Source organism: Rhinolophus sinicus, chromosome 14 (genome assembly GCF_057876585.1).
Source record: "Rhinolophus sinicus isolate RSI-liver-muscle chromosome 14, RSI-T2T, whole genome shotgun sequence".
In the NCBI taxonomy this organism is placed as follows: Eukaryota; Metazoa; Chordata; class Mammalia; order Chiroptera; family Rhinolophidae; genus Rhinolophus; species Rhinolophus sinicus.
The window spans coordinates 16,211,330-16,238,354 of NC_142514.1; the positions used below are offsets into that span (position 1 = coordinate 16,211,330).

At 53.3% G+C, this 27,025-nt stretch overlaps 3 protein-coding genes across 6 annotated transcripts; 1 reads left to right on the plus strand and 2 right to left on the minus strand.

Annotated features, from left to right (window-relative positions):
- Positions 1 to 325: 325 nt before the first annotated feature.
- LYPLA2 (lysophospholipase 2) lies at positions 326 to 4,835 on the plus strand. 2 transcript variants are annotated; one of them, XM_088790508.1, is made up of 10 exons: positions 326 to 480; positions 1,942 to 2,044; positions 2,309 to 2,340; positions 2,472 to 2,537; positions 3,020 to 3,067; positions 3,161 to 3,231; positions 3,372 to 3,445; positions 3,524 to 3,625; positions 3,709 to 3,882; positions 3,970 to 4,835. In XM_088790508.1, the coding sequence occupies exons 1-10, from the start codon at positions 359 to 361 to the stop codon at positions 4,018 to 4,020; spliced, it is 843 nt and encodes a 280-aa protein (XP_088646634.1). In that variant the 5' UTR covers positions 326 to 358; the 3' UTR covers positions 4,021 to 4,835. The 2 variants fall into 2 exon arrangements, with proteins under 2 accessions (XP_088646634.1, XP_088646635.1); XM_088790509.1 differs by lacking the exon at positions 3,372 to 3,445.
- Positions 4,836 to 4,886: 51 nt separating this feature from the next.
- Positions 4,887 to 9,327, minus strand: GALE (UDP-galactose-4-epimerase). Of its 2 annotated transcripts, none has more exons than XM_088790506.1 (11): positions 9,263 to 9,327; positions 7,472 to 7,597; positions 7,208 to 7,323; positions 7,014 to 7,127; positions 6,597 to 6,773; positions 6,224 to 6,337; positions 6,055 to 6,121; positions 5,893 to 5,978; positions 5,709 to 5,786; positions 5,405 to 5,519; positions 4,887 to 5,268 (listed from the first exon to the last, which is right to left on the minus strand). In XM_088790506.1, exons 2-11 carry the CDS (start codon positions 7,590 to 7,592, stop codon positions 5,210 to 5,212), a joined length of 1,047 nt encoding a protein of 348 aa, XP_088646632.1. In that variant the 5' UTR covers positions 7,593 to 7,597; positions 9,263 to 9,327; the 3' UTR covers positions 4,887 to 5,209. The 2 variants fall into 2 exon arrangements, with proteins under 2 accessions (XP_088646632.1, XP_088646633.1); XM_088790507.1 differs by lacking the exon at positions 9,263 to 9,327 and adding an exon at positions 8,713 to 8,762.
- Positions 9,328 to 10,874: 1,547 nt separating this feature from the next.
- Positions 10,875 to 25,921, minus strand: HMGCL (3-hydroxy-3-methylglutaryl-CoA lyase). 2 transcript variants are annotated; one of them, XM_088790504.1, is made up of 10 exons: positions 25,766 to 25,844; positions 23,931 to 24,005; positions 22,483 to 22,566; positions 20,084 to 20,191; positions 19,278 to 19,373; positions 18,015 to 18,163; positions 15,610 to 15,673; positions 13,949 to 14,137; positions 12,503 to 12,628; positions 10,875 to 11,544 (listed from the first exon to the last, which is right to left on the minus strand). In XM_088790504.1, the coding sequence occupies exons 1-10, from the start codon at positions 25,823 to 25,825 to the stop codon at positions 11,443 to 11,445; spliced, it is 1,053 nt and encodes a 350-aa protein (XP_088646630.1). In that variant the 5' UTR covers positions 25,826 to 25,844; the 3' UTR covers positions 10,875 to 11,442. The 2 variants fall into 2 exon arrangements, with proteins under 2 accessions (XP_088646630.1, XP_088646631.1); XM_088790505.1 differs by lacking the exon at positions 23,931 to 24,005 and having other exon boundaries at positions 25,766 to 25,921.
- Positions 25,922 to 27,025: the final 1,104 nt, after the last annotated feature.

Below are 27,025 nucleotides of genomic sequence, written 5' to 3' on the forward strand. Positions count from 1 at the left end.
TCTAAGGACCCTTTTCAGTTCAGCGTAGGATTCCATCCATGATCCTGGGATGGGGCCTGAAAGCCGGTGGTGGATTCCTAAGACCATGATGAAGTACGGCCCGCGGGGATGGGAAGGTGGGACATTTTGTGCTCCTGTAAGGAATGCCTCTCCTTCCGGATAGCTTTCCTCCAGGAGGCGCATGGGAAGTGACAGCAAGTGGGAGTCTCGGATGCACTGTCTGGATTCTGCAGGTGACTCCGGGGCTTAATTACGGGGAGTGGCCCCATCGTATCCAACATGGCAGCCCCTATCTGGTGCAAGCCCGACGCCCACTTCCGGGTTCCGTACCGCTGGCCAGGCTACTTCCGGCAGCGCTATGGCTGGGTTCCCGGGACTCGAACGGAAGTTCCGGCGGGGGCGGCCGAGGGGGAAGAGAGTGTCTGTGCGGGAGAAAGAGGAGAATCGCCCGAGAGGTCTCGAAGCCCCCAGGGAGTGGAGGTACCCTGGTCCTGGCCCGCAGGCAGAGGGGGGGCACTGGAGGAGATCGGCCCACAGCCAGGGTCCTGGCGAGTGGGGAGGGTACCGCAGTTATAGGAGATGGGGGTGGGGAGTGAGATGCGAAGGGGCGCTGGCTAATCTTGGCGACTTTGGGGGTAGAGAGGGGTAAGAAGTGGGGGTCCGGGTGTGATTAGAGGGACTTTGTGTCGGAAGTGAAAGATCCCACTGTGGGGCGGGCATTCCCCAGTGTCAAAGTAGAACGCCCATTTGTGGGCAGGAGCGGGTCCTGGGTCAGGGTAGAAAATGTCACTATAGAGAGAAGGCGACCCTTGGTCAGAACAGAAGTTCCCATTGTGGGGAGTGGGAGACCCTGGATTGGGGTGGGAGGGAGATCCCAGGTCGTGGGGGGCGAGGCACCACTCTGAGAAGGGGGTCCCTGGGATAAGAGATGGAAGTTGCCCAGTAGGGAAGGAAGGGAATCCCAGCTTAGGGGGAAAGGTGCGTTTCCTTGTGGGAAGGTGGACCCCGGGGTCAGAGGTGAGGGATCCCACTGTGGAGAGGTGCACTCGGGGTCAGAGAGGGAAGGTGGAAGCCAGTTGGGAGAGTGGGAGGGGTGGGCGATTCAGGGAAAGGTAGGCACTTAGGGGCCTGTAGCGGAAGCTTCTGGGGAGTTTGGAGGATGCTAAAGATGGGGAGGAGCCAGACTGCCTGACATTCTTTTGTGTGTTTGGGAGTCCCAGAGCGTGGTCAAGCTGGGGAACCCATCTGGAGTCAGTGGGCAGAAGCAGCAGCAAGTTGCTTCATTGGGGGGGGGGCGTGGGGCACCAGTTAGGGGGTAGGTGGTAGACCGGAGTCCGTGAACCATCTGTGGTAATGAGCAGCCCCCAGGGGCTCTGGGAATGGCTGAGGTAGAAACTGCTGTGAAGGCTGGGTGGGGGCTGGATGGGAGGGAGGTTGGAGAAAATGTGTATGTGGGGGGGTAAGGGCTTGAAGCATATTTCCCTGGCATTTTTCTCTCCTTCCTTTCCCTGGCATTTTTCTCTTCCTTTCCCAGTAGGGCTGGGGAGGAAGGGACCCAGAAGCTCTAGAGAAGGGGGATGATTGGAGAGCCAGGAGGAGGCAGCTATCTACTAAGGACTGTTAGGTGGGGGGGATGCAGCTGAGGATGCCCTGGTTCCCCTCCCCCACAGCCCTAGGCCCTGCCTCTGCCCATCTCCAGCAAGCTCGGGCTGTGTGGTGGCCAGAACCAGGGGGACTCTAGGGGGGCTACCTCTGCTTCGCTGCCCTGGAATGGAGGCAAACTTCCTACCTGCTCTGGCCAGGACGTCTTGCCTGCCTTTTCTTTGTGCTCAGGACAGAATCCTGGGTGCAGTGGGCGGCTGATGGCCTGGGTCGGCCCTGGGTTTGAGGCTCTCTCCCCTGCCCGAGCTTGCTCTTGACTACTCCCCCGAATTTGCACAGGCCCCAGCCTGGAGCCCTGCAGTGTATGTGTGGTAACACCATGTCTGTGCCCCTGCTCACCGATGCTGCCACTGTGTCTGGAGCTGAGCGGGAAACGGCCGCGGTAAGGGAGCTCTCCTGTCCATGGCAGACCCCAGGCAGGCTGGGGGACTGGCTGAGGGGCGTGGGGAAAATGGAGGTGGCAGTGAGGAGAAGGGAGCAGCTTGGAGCCTGGAGGCAGGGGGTTAATAACCTGTTTGGCTGCTACCTCACGCCCCCCACCCCAAAGTCCTTGGGGCTGGGGGAGGGGTGGCCAGAAGTTGGAGGACAGTGGGGAATGATAGCAAGATGATAACTTATGTCTTCCCCATCTCTGATTCTTTTCCAGGTTATTTTTTTACATGGACTTGGAGACACAGGGTGAGTGAGCTGGGGAGGGGGTATCCCCTGGGGAGCCAGGGAAAGGCCCAGTGGGCAGGATTGGAGAGGCCTGTGCTGCCCTCCCTTTCTCCCTCTCCACATAGTTGCCTTTTCTCCCTTCCCTCTTACAGGCACAGCTGGGCTGACGCCCTCTCCACCATCCGGCTTCCCCATGTCAAGTATATCTGTCCCCATGCGTGAGTGTCACCCTAGCAAGGGAGGGGCTGAGGATCGGAATAGGCTGGGGGGAGGTCCTATGGTCCCAGGTCTGTTCTCTCCTGACAGCTGCATCCTGGGGCCTGGGCCCAGGGCAGTCAGAAGTGCCATTTTCAGCCTTCACTCCTGGGGAGCCCTCAGGAATAGGGTCCAGCCCCAGCCCAAGGCCTCCTAGACCTGAGACCTCCAAGAACCCCAAGTACCTGTTCCCATTCCCCAAGTACTCACCTACTAAGCCGGAACCCCTTCAACACTGAGTGCTGGGCTCTGCTTTTCCATCGCTACTGCCGATACCCCAATCACAGCTTCCAGCCCCAAGTGGCACGTTGCCTGGCAACACCTTAAACACAGGCCCTGCCTGCTGGGAGGGGCCCCCAGGGCTGCTCTGCCTGCTCCTGGACTTACTGCTATGGCTGCCTCATCCCTCTGGAGCATGATAGCCTTTCTTGCTCTCCTTCCCCAGGCCTCGGATCCCTGTGACACTCAACATGAAGATGGTGATGCCCTCCTGGTGAGTTTGGGGAGGGGGGAAAATGGGAGATGAGAGAGCTCTAGGGGGCTGGCCAGGGTCTTCCAGGAGCTACCAGTGCCTCTGTTTTCCCAGGTTTGACCTCATGGGGCTGAGTCCAGATGCCCCAGAGGACGAGGCTGGCATCAAGAAGGCAGCAGAGAACAGTAAGGCCCCAGCCCCCCTTCATCCTCCCTCCAGCCCCTCCCCCCTGCCAGGCAAGTGTTGGGCAGTACCTCTATCTGGCCCCCTTCCCTGGGCCCCTCTAGTAGCTTTCCCCCCACCCAGTCATACCCCCTCCCCCCAGTAAAGGCCTTGATTGAGCACGAGATGAAGAATGGGATCCCTGCCAATCGTATCGTCCTGGGAGGCTTTTCACAGGTGAGGGGAGAGAGAGGGCGGTGGGTGGTGGGTAGGTGAGCTGTGCCCTCATGACTTCTCATCCTCTCTTCCCTCCAGGGTGGGGCCCTGTCCCTCTACACGGCCCTCACCTGCCCCCACCCTCTGGCTGGCATTGTGGCATTGAGCTGCTGGCTGCCTCTGCACCGGGCATTTCCCCAGGTGAGCTCTCCACAGTCCCTGTCTTGCTCTGAGTCTCCTGATGGCTTAGGGATTGTGCCCGCTGAGTCCTGTCTGGCCCACAGGCAGCCAATGGCAGTGCCAAGGACCTGGCCATCCTTCAGTGCCATGGGGAGCTGGACCCCATGGTTCCTGTACGGTTTGGGGCGCTTACGGCAGAGAAGCTCCGGTCTGTTGTCACACCCGCGAGGGTCCAGTTCAAGACTTACCCAGGTGTCATGCATAGCTCCTGTCCTCAGGTCAGTGGTGAGGGTCCACTTCCTGCCCCTTCCCCTCTCTCTCCTCCCTCCAGCCAGGCGCCTCTCACAATCCCTCCCTCCTCCCAGGAGATGGCAGCTGTGAAGGAGTTTCTTGAGAAGCTGCTGCCTCCTGTCTAACCAGTTGCTGGCCCCCAGCGCAGTCCCCCAGCTCATAGGGGACCCAGCACACATGGCACCATCTTGGATCTGAGCCGGTCGAGCCCCTGCCCCCACCCTCCCTGACCCATCCTCTTCTCACAGGCCGCTGGGGCAGGTGGGCCAAGGCCTAGCCAGGCCTTCCTTCTTGGCTTCAGCCACCCGGATGTCTGCAGCAGGGGGTGGGCTGCTTTCTTCTCCCATTTCCCTGGAGGTGGCCCCCCCGGCAGCAGTATTGGAGGGGCTGTAGGCAGCGGGAGAAGGGGCCCAGCCGCTGACCCACTCACTCAGGACCTCACTCACTAGCCCCGCTTTGGGCCCCCTCCTGTGACCTCAGGGTTTGGCCCAAGGGGCCCTCCCAGGGCCCACTTACACCCTACCCCCAACTGATTCTGCCCAGATAATCGTGTGTCTCTCCTGCCTCCACTCCAGCTGCTTCTCAATCATGAATGTGTCCATGACCCCCGGCCCCCTTGCTGCTGTGGGCTACCTGCCCCGGGCAGAAGTGTTGGTGAGGGGGCGGAGTCCTTGGAGGGGGCCTTCCCTCAGCCCTTTCTGACTTGGGGGCTGGGCCCTGCCTCCCCATTACCTTCCTTTCCCACAGGCCTGGAGCCTGCAGGGCTGGACTGAGGCTCAAGGTCTCCCCCAGCTGTCTCACCCCCACATTGTCCCCACTCTAGGGCCAGGGGGAGGTGGGGGAGGAGTTGTGTCTCGTCTTCTGTCTCCATGTGGATTTGGGTGTTTTTCTTGTTGTGTCCTGGATTCCGATAAAATTAAAGAAATTGCTTCAACTCTCAGGCCTGGCTGATTGTATCCCAGAGGTAGTGGGACCGTGTGTGAGAATCTGCTCCAGTGTAAGAAAACTTTTTATTTTAAATACTTTGGAGAGGGCCTTCGTAGCAGTATAAATTAGTGAGTGCCTGGGAGGAGGGTGTTTTGTCTTAGGACCCTGCCTCCCCCATCCTGATGGGTTCCTGGACCCCGTGGAAGAGAAGAGTTAGAGACCCCTGATTCCTGGTCAGTGGAACCCTTGGCCTCATGCCTGGTGGGCTGAGTGGGCCAGCTGGGGTTTGAGGTAGGGCAGGTTCTGAGGCCCCTGGGTTCCTGCCAGATGCTGGAGAGCAGGCAGTTGTTACTCTTTTCCTTTTCTGGTCCGTGGTCAGAGAGGGTCTCAGGCCTGTGTGCCAAAGCCTGAAGGATTCTGCTTCTGCCAGCGCCACAGATCTTCACCTGCAACGGGGCGAGGTGTGTGGTCAAGGTCCACATTGGAATACCGGGTCCCCACCACCTCGGGTAGGCCAGGGTAGGCGTACCAGACCAAATCAGCCCCCTCCTAGCTTCTCCCAGGGGTCCGGTTAGCACTCACACATCCTGTCCAGCCCTAAGGCTGCTGTCCAGCCCAGCTCCTGGAGGGCCAGGCTGGGGTTGGCATAACAGGCAGCCACATCACCTTCCCGGCGTGCCACCACCTTGTACGGGATCTGCAGGAGGGGGCAGTCGTAGCTTACTGAGCTGGCCCTGGCCTCGCCCAGCCAGCTGCTAAAAAGGCCCTCAAGAAACGTGCTGGGCAGGAGCTCGCAGCACCTGGCGCTAAGGCAGCACCCGTCAGGTAGGCCAGTGGGAGGGGCCAGGTCTGCTGCTGAGAGAGCAGGGCAGGGTGGATGGCCTACCTTCCTCCCAGAGGCCTTCTCCATGGCCCGGACCATCTGCAGCACTGAATAGCCCGTGCCCGTGCCCAGGTTGTAGATCTGCCCAGGAGAGAACAGGGACTATGGAGGGAGATGCCCTAACCACCCCTCTGAGCCCCATTTGTCCACGACTCCACCCTCCCTTGCTGCTCCTTTGTCTCCCTACCCGGCAGCCACACTGCTCCTTCAGTTTCCTCAAGGCTGCGATGTGGCCCTTGGCCAGATCCACGACATGGATATAATCCCGGACGCCTGCAGAGGAGTGGGGTGGGAGGGCTCAGTGTAGTCTGTCCTACCTCTTACGTCCCACTCCCGGTCCTAGGCTCACCTGTGCCATCCTCTGTGTCATAGTCGTTGCCAAAGACATTCAGTGCATCCCGGCGCCCAATCGCCACCTGGGGTAGAACTCGGGTCAGCTCTTTCCAGGTCCTCGGCACCAGCTTTACCCCTCAACCTTTGGGCTTCCCCAAACCCCCATCTTTCCCCTTCTCCCTTACCTGGGAGACATAGGGCATGAGGTTGTTAGGGGTGCCCTGGGGATCCTCACCGATGCAGCCAGAGGCATGGGCACCCGTGGGGTTGAAATATCGCAGCAGCACTGCATTCCAGGCCTGTGGGACACAGGTTAGATGACTGGGGGCGAGGGCGCAGGCTACGTGTCCCAGCTCAATCCAGAGCCCTTTCCCTCCCACAAAACCCCTGTGCCTGTTCTCTGTTCCTAGAAAGGCACAGGGGATCCAGCCCTCCCCCAGTGCTATGACCTTGGGCAGTCTCTGGCATTTCCTGAGTTCTAGTTTCCTCCTTGGTGGGGCTTGCCTGGGATCCTCAGACACGGGGCTGAGCCAGGGCTGGGTCAAGGGGACTCCTCACCTTGTCTGCCTGGCACAGGTCCCGGATCATTTCCTCGATGAAGAACTTGGACTTGCCGTACGGGTTGGTACAGCCACCTGTGGGGTGGGCCTCATCCAGGGGCAGGTACTGGGGGTTCCCGTACACAGTAGCAGAGCTGCTGAATACCAGGTTCTTTACTCCGTTGGCCTTCATGATCTGGCCATGGAGGGGAAGTGTCAGTGGCCTCGGCCTCACATTATTCCCAACCCCTTACTCCACAGGTGGTTGAGGCTGAGGTATGGGCACACCCATTTACAGATGGGGAGACTGAGGCTGAGAGGCCGAGAAACGTGTCCAAGGTGCTACAGCTTGGGCCCTGCCTGACTGCTCACTGTGTTGGACACTGCCTGCCTGGCTAGGGGCTTTCCACTGTCTGTGTCCTTGCTGACATCTTACCTCCAGAAGCTGGATGGTTCCTGTCAGGTTAACTCTGTAATAATCCAGAGGCTTCTGCACTGACTCACCCACGGCCTTGAGCCCCGCAAAGTGGATGACAGCCGTAAAGCTGTGCTGCAGGGACAAAGCTGGGGTCAGAGGTTGCTGTACAGACTCTGGCCCTCGGCAGTGCCCACCTGCCTGCCAAGCCCCACCTTCTTGAAGAGATGCTCCAGGGCTGCCTGGTTCAAGATGTCCATCTCTTCAAACTCCAAAGAGCGGCCTGTCAGCTCCTGAACCCGTCGCAGACTCTCAGGCATGGAGCCCCGTCCTGGTTGGGCACATGGAGGCCATCAAAATCAGAGGAGATGGGGTCCTGGCTTCCCACAGGACAGACACACCCCTCAAAGACAAAGGTGGAACCCAGGGTTTTACTTCTTTCCCCACCGGAAGCCCCAGCCCCCCACCCCCACACTCACCACGAATGGCATTATGAAAGTTGTCGATGACCACAGGCAAATAGCCAGCCTCCAGCAGCTCCAGCACTGTGTGACTGCCGATGTAACCAGCTCCACCTGTTACCAGCACCTTCTCTGCCATCGCACCTGGCCCAGGACACACAGTCTCAGAGGTGGCTGAGGCTGCCCACTCATGGCCTCCACGCAATTGGAGTCCGGCCTCGGAAAAGGCAGTAGTGTGTCCTACTTAATAGGGTGGCTCTGAGGTCAGCCCTGGTCCAACTCTGGATACCATCATTTTCTGGCCTTAGAGACCATGTGCTTATCCTCTTTTGGAGCTTATTAATTGTGCAAATGCCACGTGGTAGTGTAAGGGTTAAATGAGGTGATTTGAAAGGCCTGTTACTTGGTACAGGTTGGGAGACTGCCACACAGGTGCCATATTTTCTAGTCTCAACTGACTGCGGTTGGGAAGATGGAGCCTAAGGCTCCACACTGCCTGCCCCAAGGTGTCTGGGAACTGGACAGTTCTGGGCAGAAGCAAACAAGGCAGCAGCACAGGGATTTCAAGATCCCAAGAAGGGGTTCTGTCTGCTCAGACTCAGGCCTTCCAGTCCCTCTGCCATCACTAGATGTAAACTGGCTCCTGAGGCCAGTGATTAATACCTCCTGCTGTGCGCAGCCCTCTCTCTCTCCCTGATTCCCTCTCCTTCAAGGGTCAGCAGGGAGGAAGCAGGAAATACACCAGATGGCCTTAGGGTGGGGTCCTTTGCCAGGCAGGCTGAGCCCAGCTCTGGGGCTGCAGCCCTGCAATCCTGGAGTGGGCCCCACCCCAGGTCAGCCAGGCTGGCTCAGCCTCTGCCCATGCCAGGGCCAGCAGGATCACTCCTCATTTGGAGCTAAGGATCCCGCCCAACTCTAGGCCCCACTGAGCTGGGCGGTGTAGACGTGGCCGACTCCACTGCCAGGTGTGCACCCAGCCCTGAACAAACTGCGGGCAGAGGGGGGAGGTGGCCCCAGACACTGAGACCTTTCATTCCGGGCTGCGTGGCCCACAGCCGCCTTCCTCCTGGCTGTCTCAACCCTCTCCGAGGCTCATCCAGATCCAACCAACTTGGCTGAGTGCCAGGCTCTGTACCGGGCACTTTTCCATTATTTTCCCGAATTTTCCCAACATCCTGATGAGGTATATATTATCACTGGCACTTTACAGATAAGAATACTAAGATCAGAGAGGTGAAGTAGTTTGCCTGCGGTCGCACAGCTAGTGCTGGTTGGGCTGGAATCCAGATCTGCAGTCTCGCAGGTCAGTCCGTCGCCCAAACAGTTCTCCCGTTCCCCAACTGCTTCCCGCTAGACTCTGCTCCGGACGCGGAAGCCGCCCCCCCCCCCCCCCGAAGTCCACGCACTGTGCGCATCCCCAGAAAGTGGCTAGGAGGGTGCCCTGGGAGGCAGCGAGATTGGTGAAGCGGCCTCGTCCGGGATCGGCGGGGTGACCTAGGTCAGCTGTCGCCTCCACAGTTTTCCCAGTCTGCATAATGGAGGGGAGGGGGTGCTGGGTCTCGGGCAGGGATTTCGGCCATGGCTTGGAGGGGGCCACGCAAGGAATCCCCAGGCCGGGAATGAATGAACCCGGCTGTCCCAGCCACAGCAGCGAGAGCGAGCCAGCCCAGGCTGGACTCTGCCCAGAATGCCGCCCGGCCCCCAAAACTCTCCCGCGCTTCCCGCGGACCACCCGGCCCCTCGCGAGCCCGCCCGCCTGGCCCCACATTCTCCTCCAGAACCTGCTCGGGACCGCACGTCCCGCGTTACCTCCAGTGGCGCCGCCTCCCGCGCCCCGAGCCCCGGTCCCTTTAAGAGCCGACGGTCCACCTGGTTCCGCCCCCTCCACGCCCCCTGGTAACGTGTCACTCGGGAGACCACACTACGGGGCGCCGAGAGGACAAACGGCGCTGCGAGTTCAAAGCGCCTGCGCGGCGCGCCCCGGAACAGGTCAGCCGCTGGCAGCACAGTCCAGTGCCGAGGCGGTCGCTGGGCGAAGGCGCAACTGGACCTGGGACCTAGGAGCCGGGAGGCGGAGGTCCGCTCCCTTGGTCCATGCACGGGTCCCCGCGCCAGGCGCGAGCGCTCGTTCCGACTCCTGAAAGCAGGCGCTGCCTCCCCGGGCAGGCGGAGGGTCCCAGCCGGGAGATGGGGCTTGTCAAGGGAGCCAGGAAACTATCCCAAGGCAGGAACCACAGACTCGGAGCGGGGCCGATAAGCCTGGCTCCACGGTCACTCACAGGTTTTTCCACCCTTTTTGTATCTGCCAAACCCTTTCTTCAGAGTGAGCCTGGGATGAAATACACGACTGCATGGAAGGAAGGCAATAATGGGCGGCGCTGATTGAAGGGAATGGTGGGAGTCACCCAGAGGCTGCGGGTTCTGGGAAGTCCAGTTTGGAAACCCACCAGAGAACTGGAGGGATCTCTGAAGCTAAAGTGGGAATTACAGGGCCGACTGTGCTCAGCCTTCGCACAAACCGTTGCCCCATCTGCTGGGGATGGTTTACACTGCCTACCATAGGGGGTTAGAAAATGGTGTTATGTTTCTGTTTAAAACAAAGGTAGGGCTAGAGAGTGCGGTACATAAAGGCATGACATACTGAGCGTGGGGACAGAGTCCCAGAGAGCAGTTTCTAGGCTCTTGGCCTCTCGTAGAAAGGTGCTGGCTCGGGTAGCAGATGGCCATCAGCTGTAACTAGCTGGTCATCAGCTATAACCAGTTAGCCAATTAGCCACTAATATAACTGCCGTGGCTACGCTAGGGGGTTGGTTGCTTGGCAGGCAGAAAAGTGGACAGCAAATTGCGGATTGTGTGGGTTCTACTTCGTGTGTCTCACCCGGCCACGAGCGAGAATATAGTGGTATGACTCCCCTATCTATGGCTCTGTGGGTGTTGCTTTTTGGCCTCACCATATCCTGCGTCCTTATGCGGGGAGAGGGAGCTGAGACCCTGCATGACACCCCGCGTGACACTGACTGATGGAACCTGAGCAAAAATAAATGTACAAGTGTTTCCCAAAGGCTGAAATGCCCTAGGCCTGCTGGAGTCCAGCAAGGACGAGTGACAGACAACAGAGCCTGAGATCCAGAGCTAAAGGGCACCCAGACCCGCCCCTGGCCTGGCCCTGAGGAGCAAATGGCCGCTGCTGCCCACGGGAGAGTTTGGAGGGCAGCCCTGGTCACAGAGTAAGAGCCTCAGAAACAGCCTCTCCAGTTTCTCTGGCCAGCCCTGAGTAAGCCCAAAGCCACCCATTTCATTCACTATGAATTTGAGGCCCAGGTGGGGAAACGGAGAAAATCCAGAGGTTAATAGTCTGCAATTTCCTCTCAGAGTGCAAGTAAATGTTTAATTCCCCGACTCTCATATGTACACATACCTGTACAGAATAAAGCCTTTAATTAATTACATAGCTATTTTTCATAAATCATGTTCAGAGTGGAGGTTTTCCAGAGGTGCTGGAGTGGGCAGGTGGCCACCACAGAAGCTCAACCTGTCTCCATTCAGCAAATACCCTCTGCCAGCATGGGGAAAAACCCCTCCATGCCCTTTTGCCCTACAAGGCCAGAGAGCAATGGCCCCACGTCCATGGCAGAGTGGAGCTGTGTAGAGTAACCAGCTGACAGATTTCACCGAGATGAGACTACAAGATCAACCCAAGCCAACTACAAGTTCCCAAGTGCCCTCAGAGATTCAACTCCTGGACTTTGGGTCCATGGTGAAGGAAGGCCTCCAGAATCCCAAAGCCTCACTCATACTCAGGTCTGGCAGGGGGGCTAAGGCCAAACAGCTCCTGTCCCTTGCCTGCTTTTTGCAGAAGAGACCTACGTGCAGAGCTGGTGGTGAGGTACCTGCCCTCTTAATTTCATGCCCATTTCCATGTGTCCATCCGTGAATCATCCATGCATGCCCATTCCCACAGTCCCCAGAGCTTCAGGTGGGCATGGGGCTCACAGTTTACAGGTAGCCTGAGCCACTTTGGAGCTGGTTTTTCTGTTAAGGGCTTGACAGATAAAGGTTCCAGCTTCCAGGAGCTTCTCGAGGTTCACACCCTTTGAGAAACAAGTTGAGGGATGCAGTAAGTCATGACATGCCCTCAACACCCAGGGAAACATCAGACTGGACAGACAACAGTGATAATGAAAAAGTAAAGGGGAAGGCAAATGGGGTCTTGTTCCTCTGACGATGGGAAAGCAGCCAGCTGCATGTGAGGTTGTGTCCTCCTGGCATCTGGGATCCCCTCTCTGATTCCCCTTGGATAAGCTGCCTCAGTCTGTGGAATGCTCTAGTGCTACCACCAGAACAGGGATCTCGTCAGTTTTGTTCAGTGCTCCATCTCCAGGCCTCGCACAGGGCCTGGCCACAGTGGTCAAACACTGCATACTGAAGTAATACAGACTGAGGCGGAGAGCAAATACCTCTGTTCATAACAATAGCTCCTATTTACTGATGTACTATGTGCTCAGCTCTCAGCTAAGCCGTCTACATTTTCTTACTTAAGCCTCATAGCGGTCCTACAAGATAGGTGCTATTGTTATTCCCATTTCTTAGACCCAGAGAGGTGAAGTAATTTGTCAGGTGTGTTAAACCCAGTTCCGTCTGATCCCAAAGCACAGATGCTACACTGCTTCCAACTCACACTGAAGGCCCTTACTGACTCTGACAGAGCCCTGGGGATCTGATTCTACAGCCCTCACTTGACACAGAACAAAACAAAGGTCCAGAGGGACCTGACCCTTTTCCAGGAGCTTTCCTTAGACCCCTGTGCCTCCCCAAACTGAACTATTAAACTCACACTGAGAGCCTGGCCTTCTAGTGGCCTCCATCAACCATACTCTGCTATCTCAAAAACATACACTAATCCCCTGGTACCTTTCCCCTCTTAACCCTCCCCCCCCCTTCCCCCCCCCCCCACACAATCCCTGAACAAAGCCACCAGCTTCTGTCCTCTGCTTCAGGCAGAACTCTGGCCAGTGCAGGGAGGTTGCCATCGGAGGCAGGCAGGCTTACCGTGTGGATGCCCAAGCCGGCCAGCATGTAGACCAGGTCCTCTGTGGCCAAGTTTCCCGATGCCCCCTGGGCATAGGGACAGCCGCCAAGTCCTGCCACAGAAGAGTCCACAACACTCACTCCCATCTGGAAACATAAGGACAGTGAAACATGGCTGTCACTGTGGGGACCAGAGCCTACAGAGCTGGTCCCTGTGAGGTGCCCAGTTGTCTGCTGCCTGAAATTCCAGAGTTATTCATTCCTTTGGCTTATGATTCTGTTAAAGTGAAAATCCCACTGGAAGAGCCAGTGTTTCTCTTTTTAGCTCTTGAAATAGTGAGTCTTTTTGGCATACGCAGTTTCCTCTGCCAGGAATACCTTTCCTTGGTTCCTTTAATGATGTCAAGATTCCATCTCACTCAAGGTCTCAGCGTAAAAGCCACCTCCTCAGGGGGCCCTTCCTGATCACCGACCTAAAGTAACCCCCTCCCACTGCTGGGATTTCAGACCCCTGCTGTATACTGTGGTTCATTCCTACACCTCTCCCCCACAAGGCTGCTCTCACTTCAAGTCTTGACCTCTAACCCCAGGGGGCCGAGGCCCTTTCCCTAGGTCAGTCTGTTTCCCACTCTCCTGGATGACCCGTTGCACTTTCCATCTCTCCTTAAACCTCAAACAGACCTTACTGTTGACAACCACAACTCTGAGAAAACAGACCCAAAAAGGAATAGAATCACCTGGCTTCAAGACATGAGCCTCTAAGGGATAACTTGAGAGAGAAAAAAAAGAAGGAAAGAAAGATGGCCCAGGATTGCTCCAGCTAACCTAAAGACAACAGGTTAGATTCAGATTAATGCTACAGCAAGGGAGCCTGTGGTCAGACACTCAGAACGTCCTTCTAATGGGCAGCCAGGCCCTGGACTCCTTATTCATGGCCAGCCCACAAGAAAGCTCAAGGGAAACCCAGTCTGAGGTCTCCCCCAATTTCTGGGTGACCTCTGCCTGTCTCCCTACAGCCTGGCTCCTTGCCTGCTCCCCCCACACAGAGGCGCGACCTGGCATGCTATCGCAGGGTGAGGGTACCTGAGGGCTCTGAGCCCCTTAGTCTGACACCGCAGCGCTGCCCAGCCAGCCCTCTGCCCCTGGTTCATCTGCTGAACTTCTTCACATCCCCCAAGCCTTGCTCAGGCCTCGTCTGGCGCATCCTCTCTAACCTCCCAGCTGGGATGGGGGCATTCCCCAGCCCCATGCTTCCACCCTTCGTGCATCTGTCATAATGTGTTAGAATGGTTCCCTAACCCCCTCGCTTTCGGGGCAGGGTCACATGTCTGTGTCGCCCATGGCCAGCCCAGGGCCCGGCACACAGGAAAGCCTCACTGAAAGCACAGATGAGACACAACTGCCCTGGCACCAATACCCTTTGGGAGGAAGCACACGAGCTTTTCTCCTAGGACACGCCTGGATTACCTGCAGGGCCACCAAGGTGTTGGCCAGGGCCTGGCCGTAGGTGTCATGGCAGTGGACAGCCAGGGCAGCCACTGGCACCTCGCGCATGACAGCAGACAGCATATCCTTCATGATCCCAGGGGTGCCCACGCCGATGGTGTCCCCCAGGGAGATCTCGTAGCAGCCCATCGAGTACATCTTCTTGGCGACCTGGGAAGACAAGCAGGTACTTGGAGGACACCGGACTCCCCACGCCAAGGGCCCAAGCACTCCGAAGCAGGAGCCCTTAGCCTGCGCAGAACACCTATGTCTGAGCACTACATTCCTAGCAGGTCATAGGTTCCTTACACCTTCGAGTGGGAATGATAATCCTCATTCTACTCATCAGGGGTACGTACGGGAGCTGCCACCGGGCAGGCCCTGGAGCTCCAGCCCCTGTGCTTTCCTCCCACCCCATGTCTCGAACGTCAGTCCTTCACTTACCACCTTCACACACTGTCAGACCCAGGTACTGGAATCAGTAAAATTGATCCCTTTCTTGTATTTATCCTTGGTAAGAAGATCTGTGGAACCATACATCTGAGGTGCTAGTTATATATTTTTAATAGAAGTACATAACTATTTAAATTTTTAGAAGCCCATCTAAATACTCCTAAAATCACTGCAAAACCAGAGCAGCGTATGCCCCGCCTGAGGAGACGCTGCCCCGTATCGTGCTGCTGAGAAGGCGGGAGGAGGATGTGGCAGGCCAGGGACCTAGATGACACTCAGCCACGGTCTGCAGGATAAGGAAATGAGGAGGGGCGACAGGAGTTGCGGCTGCCTGTGGGGCAGAGCGTGCAGCAGAAAGAGTGGCATTGGAGGGACACGATGCTGGATTAAAGTCCCAGTTCTGCTGCTCACTAGCTGTGGGACCTCGGCAAGGGACGTAGCTTTTCTGAGCTTCAACTTCTGCTTCTGAAATACAGTGATGAGCCCTCCCTCCTCACTGTAGGGCTGTGATGAGGACTGGTGGCAACAGGGGCCTGAGACCTGGAGCCCAGCTGCCACTCTCAATTGGCAGTTGTGACTGTTAGTTTGGATGCTACATGGTGTTGAGGGAAGAGCGAGCAGGCTTGGGAGGTTAACAAGATGGAGGTTGAGAGCTGGTCACACCACTTGCAACCTGCGTGGCAAGTCAGTCTCAGTTTCCTCAACTGTAAAATGGAACAATAATAATACCGAATTTGCAGGGTGGTTTTGAGGACTAAATGACCTAAAGCTCTTGCGTTGCTCAACTCAATTCCTGCATGTGTTCTTCTTGGAGCTGACGTGGTTGCTGCTCAGAGCATGTCAAGTGGCCCCTCTGACCGCTGCCAGGCACCACGGAACCTTTGGACGAGGAGCCTCTCCGCAGACGACTATCACCTCAATCATCACCTGTCTACTGACCAGACCAGAAACGCAGCTGGAGGTTTTTGCTCTGGGTGGACGCCAGGGGCTTCAGAGACCTACCCTCCATGCTGGGCTAAGGGGTGGGCCTCTAGAAGCAAGTGCAGGGCTGTGCTCACGGGGGAGCTTAATGAAGGAGCTGGGTGACGAATGAAATCAGTGGCCCACCAGGAAAGAGTGGCAAGAGGAACGTGCACGCGGGGCAGGCCAGCTAGGCAACCCTCACGAAACCCCCACCCTGACACACACACCTCAGCTACTTTGGCCGGGGGGATCTTGCCTTCATAGGGGCATCCAAGCACACAGGAGACGTACCTGTGGGAAGACAGGGGAGGAGTCAATGTCCCTGTGCTCTCTGGCCAGCAGGCCTGAGGCAGGGTGGCTGTTTCACACATTCCTGGTTAGCCTGTAATCAAAACCTGAAGCCAGGAAGGAGGCCAAGTGCCTGAGTGAAAAGCGAATTCAGTGATGGGGGGGCCAGAAAGAAGGTAGTGCCGCTTAGTCCCGGGAGGGGTCAGGGGAGAGCCGTGGCAGGGAAGGCAGGGTCTACCAGGCCTGGAGTTGAGGAAGTAGAAATGGCACACGTCTCAGGAGAGGCGGTCAGAGAGCAGCCAGAGAGAAGGAGCTGCAGAGGGAGATGCGAGCAGGCACCTGAGCTGTACGGAGTGGGGTAAAGCAGAACGTGGGCCAGCGTAGCCGGGGCCCATACTCACAGGAGGGGACCAGCGACCCATGAACCCAAAGGCAGGAACAAGAGCGGCTGGCCTGAGGGCCAAGGGATCAGCTGCTCCAGTGAGTTGCCAGACGATTCATTCACTCATTTATTCAACTGATATTTACTGAGTTGCCCACTCTGGGCCAGGCACTAGGGTAGCGCAGTGAGCAAGACTGACAAGGTCCCTCCCCTCACGGAGCTTGTTTCAAGTTAGGGAGATAGCTGGTAACAAGACAATCAAGTAAGTGAATGAGATAATCTCAGAAAGTGATGTGCTATGAAGGAAAGAAGACAGAATGTGACAGAAGCTAAAAGAGGCCAACAGCAGCTGGTGTGGCTCAGGAGGACCTCTGTGAAGACATGATGCTGGAGGAGAGAGAAGGGAAGAGCATTCCGGGCCGAGAGAAGAGCCAGTGTAGAGGCCCTGAGATGGAAGAGTAGGTGTGTTCGAGACACGGAACAAGGGACACAACAGCTGAGGCCTGGGGGACAAGGGGCAAAGAGGTACGAGATGAGGTTGGAGAGGAGGGCGCAGGCCCGATCACAGGGTCCTGCGAGCTACAGTAAGGAGTTCGGATCCTGGATGTAGCTGGCTTCTATTCCCAACCACCCCATTGGGGTTGAAGCTCCACTAAAACCTTTTAGAGTCTAGCAAACTATTCTGCATACTAAGAGCCATAACAAATGTTTGCTGGTAAATAACTTCAGACTCAAAGATCTCAGTGTATGTGCCCATTTTAATTCTCCCCCTTATTTTCCAATCACTGCTGAGCAAGGAAAAGGGAAGAGAGATACTGAAGAAAGAGCACGGGCCTGGGAGTCTGGTAAACCTGACAAGCCCCTGCTTCCCCATCCATCCACCTGCCCATCGGTTCCTGAGCACCTACTGTGTGCTGGGCCCTGAGCTGGGAGAGGGGCACACCAGGGACTGAGAGAGATGTAGGCTCTGCCTTCATGGAGAGCATGGTGGAGGGGGCGAGGGAGGCATGGGAAATTCAACAAGCAGCTAAGTGCTATGTTAGGGGATGTCCAAGGGACTATGAGTGCCCAGAGGGAGGGCACTAACTCCAGCTTAGGGACCGAGAAAGCTTCTTGGAGAAACTGGCATCCACAAGGGGACCGGAAGGATGAGCAGGAGTTAGCCCTGACAAGTAGGACGTAGGAGGAAGAGAGTCCTGAGTCTATGGAAAATGCATGCAAAGGCCCAAAGGAGGAGAGAGTAGGAGCATGTGACAAACTGAAAGAAGTTCCAGTTGGACTGGAATGCGTTGTGAGAGGAAGCAGCGCTGGAAGGGAGCCGTGAACAATGAAGCTGCACAGAATGCAGGGGCTGAATCATGCAAGACCTTATAAATCATATGGAAAAGTCTGGAATTGGGAGTCACTGTAAGGCTTTTAACAAGGGAGTGATGGGATCAGTCATGCATTTTGGAAGGAGCACTCTGGCTGCAACTTGGACAGCTGTGTGACCTGATAGCAGACTCTCTGTCCTTCCTGAGCCTCGGTTTTGTCACCTGTAAGTGGGGCTAGCCCTGTCCTTGCTGGGCGATTGTGAAGTTACAGTTAGAGAATGCACGGACAATGCCTGGCACTACTGCTATTAAAGATGTGATCTTGGAGGTTTAGAGGCCTAGAAGATTCTTCAGGAAAGTGTGAAGAGTTGGTGGAAGAGCAGGAGTAAACTGACCTTTGCAAACCCTGTTTACTGTCCGGTCCTGCTACATTCCTCTGGTGAAGCGACCCAGAAATCATGTCTGGAGAAAGCACTTGCTAGGATTTCCTCTGACCACATTTACTTGGGGAAAGATGTCTAGGTGTGGAGCTTGGGCTGCCTGCCCCCAAGATAAGGAGTTTGTGGGGAGTGTCACTTCAGTCAGAGGCTGGTCCTGGTCCAGGATGGTCCTGAGGACAGTTAGGCAGCACCGACGGCGTGTGACTCACCCCCGCACAGGGATACCGGTGGTCCGAGCTGCCTGCAGGACTTGGTCACACCGCTGCAAACTTTCGTCAATGGAGCAGTTGGTGTTCTTCTTGGTGAAGAGCTCAGAAGCAGCTCCAAACACGGCCACTTCCTTGGCTCCAGCAGCAACCTGCCAACAGCCAGGGGAATTTCTTTCAGCATTTTTCTCTTTAAGGAACACTACAGTGGTAAAAACCTTTGTCTTACAGTGAATTTTATAATATATGAATGTTATGGGTTAAATTGTGTGTCCTCCCTGCCCCCCACCCCCCAAAAAAAAGATATGTTGAAGTCCTAACCCCCAGTACCTCAAAATATGATTTTATTTGGAAACAGGGTCATGGTAGATACAATTCATTAAGATGAGGCCGTATTGGTTCCTACTCTAATATGACTGGTGTCCTTCTAACACAGCGGCCATGGAAGACAGAGAGACACAGGGGGAAGGCGGGGGAAGAAGATGGTGGCAGAGATTGGAGTGATGCACCTATAAGCCAAGGAATGTGAACGATTGCTGGTCGTCACCAGAAACTAGGAGAGAGGCATGGAACGAATTCGCCCTCAGAAAGAACCAACCCAGTTGACACTGGGATTTCAGACTTCTGGCCTCCATAACAGGGAAAGAATATATGTCTGTTGATTTTAGCCACCTAGTTTTTGGTCTTTTGTTATGGCAGCCCTAGGAAATTAAGACAGTGACTTATATCTCACCAAAAAAGCCAACATGGCTTTCCCCCAAGGACTAACACTGCCACTGCCATCACAACCCTGGAAGCCAGTCACTCTTAAAAGAAGCTTTTCGCCTGAGTTTAGAATCAGTATCTCCAATGACCTTCTCATCTACAATGCTAAGAAAGTTGGCAAATACTAGCAACTACTGTTGAAGCTCTTGTGGGGAGCTTGCCTTACCTTTCTGTAAACAGGAAATGGTAAGAACAACAAAAGCTACCATTTATTAGGCCCTTATCTTCTACCAGGCTCTTGCTAAGCAATTTCTGCGCATTCTATCTTCTGAAATCCTCACGTTAGCCCTGTTTTACAGGCAGAACCTGAGTGCTGTCAAGGTCAGAAGGCTGGCAGTGGCAGGGTCAGGACTGCCCCGGGTCTGTCTGACATGCTCATCACCACTGGTGACAGCCCTTCAGATAGACATCCCAGGACAGGCACTGAGGCCCAGGGACAAGGCAAGGACGAGTGCCATCAATCTCATCTCAGAGGCCCGCGTCAACAAGCTAATAGCTTACGGCTGCCTGGAAGCCTTTGAAATTTGGGGTCAGGACTGGGTAGTTGATGCCAGGAAACTTCTGGATGCCCTTCATGACGTCGGCGTTGTCAGACATCTGCAAAGCAAAGGAGATATTGCATCATGGAGGGTAGGCAGAGAGCTCAGGCCGAGAAAATCTGTTTATCACAAGATCTCTATTCTCCAAAACCTGTGGAGAATGAGTCCTTCTGCAGATTTGAGTCTCTCCAGTGCTTTTACTACCTGTTTGACTGCTGATGGACCAGAAGGCCCCTTGGTGTGGGCAATAGCCCCGATTTCTCTGTGTGGCTAATACTGGCAGCTTTACATAAGCAGTAACAGCAGCAACACTACTACCAGCCGTTTACGGAGGATACACTCCAAGCCAGGCACTGGGCTCAGCTCTCTCTGTGTTATCTAGCATTCAGTTGGAACAGGATCTTTCTCCCCAACCTGACTGTCTCTGTGAAGCAGGTGTCATTGGTCTTTCCCTTCTACAAATGCAGAAACCACAGTCCAGGCCTGGAGATTCTAGACTTCTAGAGCCAGAAGAGGTCATCTGCAACCTGGAGAGGGGATGGCCTTAGCAAGGTCCCCAAGCAAGTTGGGGACCGAGCCAAGACTGAATCCAAGCCTCCCACCTCCCTGGGGACTGCTTTTGCAGCACCACATTGCTCTGAATCACCTGAGACCACTCAAAGCCAGAGACCTGGACACTTGTGTTCCTCACTTCTACTTCCAGGGCAAATGCAAACCTTTCCATCCCACTCAGCCGAGAAACGCCTCTCACTGAGGGCTGGGGCTCACCTGAGGAACCCACTTGGGAGACACAAAGCTGGTAGCTTCTATAACGGGGAGTCCTGCTTCAGAAAGCATGTCTATCAGCTTGATTTTCACTGCAGTAGGTACAATGTTCTGCAATGGAGGGACAAACACCAGAAAAGACAGGTCAGCAAAGTTGAGAAGGAAATGGCCTCAGAAAGCAGCGCCTATCGGTTCAACACTTTTGCTACAGCAAGCACTTCACTATCTCAACTTCCTAACATTAAGATGAATTCACATGTAATCCTTGCCAATAGACGGGGTACAAGGCATCTTCAAGTTTTACAGATAGCGTTTTACAGTGGAGGCAGCTTCTCATCTGAAAAGGAGTTAATATTTACATGGAAACAATATCTTTCTGCCATACAGGCTTTTCTTTTTCTTTTCTTTCTTTTTTTTTTTTTTTATTGGGGAAGGGGAACAGGACTTTATTGGGGAACAGTGTGTACTTCCAGGACTTTTTTCCAAGTCAAGTTGTTGTCCTTTCATTCTTAGTTGTGGAGGGTGCAGCTCAGCTCCAGGTCCAGTTACCATTGCTAGTTGCAGGGGGCGCAGCCCACCATCCCTTGCGGGAGTCGAACCGGCAACCTTGTTGCTAGTTGCAGGGGGCGCAGCCCACCATCCCTTGCCGGAGTCGAACCGGCAACCTTGTGGTTGAGAAGATGCACTCCAACAACTGAGGCATTCAGGAGCTCAGCGGCAGCTCAGCTCAAGGTGCCATGTTCAACCTTAGTTGCAGGGGGCGCTGCCCACCATCCCTTGCGGGAGTCGAGGAATCGAACTGGCAACCTTGTGGTTGAGAGCCCCCACTCCAACCAACAACTGAGCCATCCGGGAGGCAGCTCAGCTCCAAGTGCTGTGTTCAATCTTAGTTGCAGGGGGCAGAGCCCACCATCCCTTGTGGGACTCGAGGAATTGAACTGGCAACCTTGTGGTTGAGAGCCCACTGGCCCATGTGGGAATCGAACCAGCAGCCTTTGGAGTTAGGAGCATGGAGCTCTAACCACCTGAGCCACCGGGCCGGCCCCCATACAGGCTTTTCTTAACTAAATTGTTTGTTCACTTATGACCCCATCATCAACAAATTAAGAGCAATGTACCAAGGCCTCAAAAGGGCAGAAGTGACTAACCCTCTGAGTCTTATGAGATGGGGCCCCCAAAATATCACACCTTCCCCTTTTCCATCTCTCAGCTGGGATAGGCTCTCATCCTCATACGTTCAGCCTAGTGTTTCTTTCTCTCCCTCCCCACCAAGTCTAGTTGTTAAGCAGATTCGATGGATTCCTCTTTCCAAATCTAATGTCATTATCCCATGTATATTATGGCATGGTCTCACTCCACCAATGCCTCCCACAGGAATCCTCCTAAAACACAGTTTTCATGGTCTCACTCTACTGCTCAAAAGCCTCCCAGGGCCCCCTATACCTCCAGGATCAGGAAAAAAGTCCTAAGAACTTCAGACCCTTCCCCACCCTGCCCACGACTTCTCGTGCACTGCTTTAATGTAATCCATTCCACAAATAATTTCTGAGAGCCCTCCGTGGTCCAGGGTTTGCGCTAGGTGCTAGGGCTACAGCGATGAGCAGAACAGACACGATCTGCTTTCATGGAGCTTACAGGTTATTGTTTCCAGCAAATGCTCACTATTAATATGAGGCTGATCATGCTTTAAAAATAAAAAAGCTTTTATTAATTAAAAAATAATTAATACATGACTATTTCTGAAACACATGCCAAAAACAAAAGAAAACCGTTACCTTTAAAACCTCCCAGATTTGTAACTTTCTAGATCTGTGCAGCCCAGTATGTTAGACACTAGCCATATGTGGTTATATAAATACGTTGATTAAAATGACATAAAAATAAAACGTCCTCAGCCACACTAGTCATATGTCAAGCGCTCAGTAGCCATTCGTGTTTGGTACCTACCACATGGGACAGCTCACGTCTAGAATATTTCCATCTTCGCAGAAAGTTCTATTCAAACAGCACTATTCCAATTTTCTACCATTACCAACAGGGTTGTGGGAACATCCCCAAAGCTAATAAATCTTTGCATGGGGCCTTCATGACTTCCTTAGGATTAATCCCCTCACATGGGATTCCTGGATCTACAGGCATGCCCCCACCTTCACTCTTCACTCCCTCAGCACTCACCATTCACCCCGTCCCCCTGGGCCTTGACATGGACCAGAGGACACCACACCTGTTGTACCATCACCTTACATTGTTTACCTGTGACAGGGGCCCACCTGGTTTCCCGGACCCCACCCTAAGTGGGGCAGAGTGATCCTGTCTTGCCTAGCTCTGTCCATCCTGGCTGCACCTACCACATGGAACTCTCAAGGCTCAAAAACACTTTTTTGGTTGATTTCCAACATTACCTTTTCATTTTGTAGCCCGTCTCGGGGACCAACCTCCACAATTTTCACCTGCTTTGGGAAAGTACCCATAGATAAGGTGCTGACCTGTGGTTTAAAAGAGGAAACAAAAAGTAGTAAGAAGAGATTGTCACAATTCCCCAGGGAGGCAAATCTGAAAGAATGGATCCATCTTCACTAATATCACCCCTGAAGTCCAGACCCTTTTCCAACTGCCTGACAATTGAGCATTTAGGTTTCTTACACAAACCTATTTGTACCTCTCAAACTTACAAATCCCAAAACAGACCTGTTTAATTTCTCCAGCCTGACTTTATCCTTTCTCAGTAAAAAGCATCATATGCATCCTGTTGCTTCAGCCAGAAACCCGAGTCAGCCCCTTCCCCTACTCACCATGGTCTATAAAGTTCTTACCATTTGGCTCCTGCAGGTCTTGGTGAACTCGTTACTGTTCCTACTGTTCTACATCTCCTCCCACGGGGCCACTACACTCCATCCCACTGGCCTTTTCCCACAGCAGGGCCTCAGTGCTTACTGTTCCCTCTGCCCAGAATGCTCTTCATCTGGCTCTTCCCACACCTGGCTCCCTCTCATCTGTCGGTCATAGACAGGCCTCTTCTGACCACCCTTTGTAAATGAGGCTGCCAATCTCCTCACCCTCACAATTTCCTATTTCAGGACTACAGTTACTTCCTTCAGAATACTGCAACTAATGCCCACTCAACGTTTCCTCCAGGAGAATAGAAACTCTATGAGGGACTTTGTCTGAACTACTACTTCATCTCTCGTGTTTGGCACTGTGCTTGGCACAAAGCAGGCACTCATTAAAAAGTTACTGAAACAACAAATAAATGCATGGAGGGCACAGCTGTCCCAGAGGAGGGCAACTACCAGAAGTGGGGAGGAGTAGTTAGTCTGGAACTTTGTGGGGTTGGGGGGCTGTGTTCTATTACAATCACAGGCTGGGTAATGACAAGGAGAGTAGGTCTGAGGAGAGATGACACCTTCAGCAGCTGAAGACATTTAAAAAAAGGCCTTGAGTCTCCTCCATATAAAGTCTTCCCCAAATCTTACCTTTCTCACCACCAAGTAATACGAGGCTTTGTTTCCCTCTTTCTTCTAGTCTTAATACTACAACACTTCAAATTAATTTTGTTTTAACTGATTATCTGAATAAACAGATGCAATGTGGTGAGGTGAGAGGTGCACTGTGTAATCTACTAAAGATCCCCTGACGCTTTTAAGGAAGGACATATTCCCCATTATGAATCAGCTGGACCTTGACCAACTCACTTGAACTGGCCTTGGTTTTATCCAGCAAAGCTTCCTAGAGACTAAGGTGATGAGCCATCAAATTGCATGAAGTTAACAGGCTAAGTTGGAAGGCTCCTGCAAGTTGCATCTCTCTCCAACAGGGATATTCATTCATTCAGCCTCTGCTGGTACATTACCTTAAAATGACCCACTGGAATGTAAGCTCCATGAGGCAGGAACTTTGTTTTATTCATTGCTATATTTCCAAGGCCCTAGGACATAATAGGGGCTCAATAAATAACTGTTGAATGTGGCTGAAACAATGTAAAACATGCTTCTAAGTTCCTTTTATTAGAACACAATAAATTCAATTCCACTTCCTTTCCCAAAACTCTTCTTATAATAACAATTCATATGTATTAGGCATTTAATATTTGCCAGATACTTACAAGAGCCTTCTACTTTTAACCCATATCATCCTCTCGAGAACCTTATTAGGTAGGAACTATTACAATCCCCATTGTACTATGAGAAATCTGAAACCCAAAGAGATTAAGTAACTTTTCCAAGGTCACAGTTACCTAATCACTGATTCAATATCTGAGTCTGGCATGTGGATGTAGAGCGCGTGCTCTTAACCCCTAGGCCACGGTGCCTCTTTGCCACCCTTTGGTCCCTCCAGCCTCCTCTTCTCTTGGTTGCCCAGTTCCTTCCCTCTGCAAAGTTCTGCTCAGAGATGATCCCCCTCTAACCACACAAGTCCTGGGCCACAGGCATCGGAGCTTGTGTACCTCTATCAACAGCTAACACTGACTCAAGACCAGTGCTAACTTCAGGCATGAGGAACTCACCTAGTCCCTACCTGGCAGGGACTGTCATTATCTCAACTACATAGAGGAAGAAAGAGCCTCAGAAAGATTACCCAAAATCACACAGCTAGGAAGTGGACTTGAACTGTCTGGTTCTGTTACCAAGTCGATGCTAGTAACCCCATAGAGGGCCCATCACCACCATCTCATGACACCAGGAATTTTTTTTCGAGGCATATTGATATCCACCATCTCATTTAATTTTCTTAACTTTTCAAGTTGGAATCACTATCTTTATTTTACACATGAGCAATTGGTGGAGGTGGCTGGCCTAATAGACATTAAAGTGATTTTCTGAGGGGTCTACTGCCAAGATAATATAATTTTTCCCCAGTACACAGTTATAACTCCCAACCTCTCTAAGGCAAAAATACACTGATAGATCACTTACTAAGAACTAGAACAATGTCAAATGCTTTACCTACATTTTCTTTCTTTAATCTCCAAAACAACCCTAGGGTAATGTTTATTCAGGTGACAGATGAGAAAACGGGTTGATAGAGTAAACAACTATGCCACACAGCCTAGAAAGTGGCAGAACCATTGGACACCACAGCTTGAGCTTTAACCAACACGATTTATTCAACCCTTTATACAAGTAGGTCTCGGACACTTTCCCAAGCATGGGAGAGAAGGGGAAACATCAGATTCAAACAGGCACAAAGTACAATTCCAAGGGAATCACAGCGTGTCCACCCGCGACCCAAGCCCTGCTGGGGACGCTGGGATTGTTTACCAAGCGTCGCCAAACGCAACAAGAGCTGGAAATGAAGGCGAAGGGAGGGGAATGGCTTTGCTTTTCCAACTCGGAACTGGAAGAGTATTAGTGATTTTCAGTTAAGGAGAAGCTTGGAGTGGTCTGAAGCTCAATTAGAGGGAGAAAGATGCCAGTATCACAGGGACAATCCTTGAACAGGGAATTGGGACACGTGGGAGGGCGTCCCCAGCAAGTCGTTCCCCCTCTCTGGGACTCAGTTTCCCCCATGCCCTTCAAGGGACTTGGGAGGGACAGAGAGGGTCTAAGACTTCAGGATCGTCCTGCCCAGCCAGACAGCTGTCCGGCTTCGCCTCTCAAGAGAGTAGCGGCACGAGCCAAGCCCCCGCCCCCGACCGTCACGGTGCCTGCAAGCCCGCCCCTGGGCAGGTCGGGGGGGGGCACTTACAGCCCGGAGGGACGCCAAGCCCACCAATCTCCGCCGCAGGGACTCCCTCACTGTCGCCATCTTGGCCCAGATGCCCCAGCGGGCGCTCGGCTGAGTCCCACGTGACCGCCCACCACTAGGTGGGCACGACCCCGCCTTCGGGGCGGGCCTCTGGAGCGACGTGGTGACGTATTACGCTGGCTCCGCCCCCAGCCTCTCTGCTTTTGTATTCCTTCCCTGGAGTTGTTCCCTTACCCCTTCTGGTTTTTTTCTGAGCGCCGTTTAAATGCCAGGCAAAGTGTGACGTTAGGACTATAAAGATGAACAAAAATTAATCAAAGTTTCTGTCTTCATGGGCTTAGAGTCTGGGAGGTGTGAGGAGACAGATTTTAATAATGTCCTTAAAACAACGACCAGCCTGGAGAAAAGTCTTATAAAAAAGTTTATTTGAGCCAAAGATGTATGCTATGCTAGTATCTTCTCCCATTCCGAAGGTTGCTTTTTTAACTGATAATGTCGTTTGATGCACAAAATTTTTAAATTTTCCTGAAGTCCATTTGTCAACGTTTTCTTTTGTTGTCTATGCCTTTGGTGTCATAGCCAAGAAATCTTTGCCAAATATGTATCATGAAGCTTTTGCCCTGTTTACTTTGAACAGTGTTATTGTTTTAGGTCTTACACTTAGGATTTTTCATCTGTTTTGAGTTAACTTTTGTATGATGTCAGGTAAGACTCTAACTTCATTCTTTTGCATATGGGTCTCCTGATTTCCTAGAACCACTTGTTGAAAAGACTGTCCTTTCCCCATTAAATGGTGTGGTCCTCTTCTCAAAAATGATTTGACCATATATGTGAGGATTTATTTCTGGCTTCTCTTCTATTCCATTGGTCTACATGTCAGCTTTGCTGGTACCATGCTGTTTTGATTACTGTAGTAAATGAAGTTTCTTGAGTGTGGAATCTTTAGGGTTTTCCATGTATAAGATTATAGCATCCACAAACAGATAATTTTACTTCTTCCTTTCCAATTTGGATGCCTTTATTTCTTACCTAGTTTCTCTGGCTAGGACTCTGAATATGGTGAAAGTGGGAACCTTTGTCTTCTCCCTGATCTTAGAAAAAAAGCTTTCAGTTTTTCACCATTGAGTATGATGTTTGCTGTAGATTTTCTATATATGGTTTTTATTATGTTGAGGTAGTTTCCCTCTATTCCTAGTTTGTTGAGTGCTTTTATCATGAAAAGGTTTTGAATTCTGTCAAATGGCTTTCTCAGCACCAGTT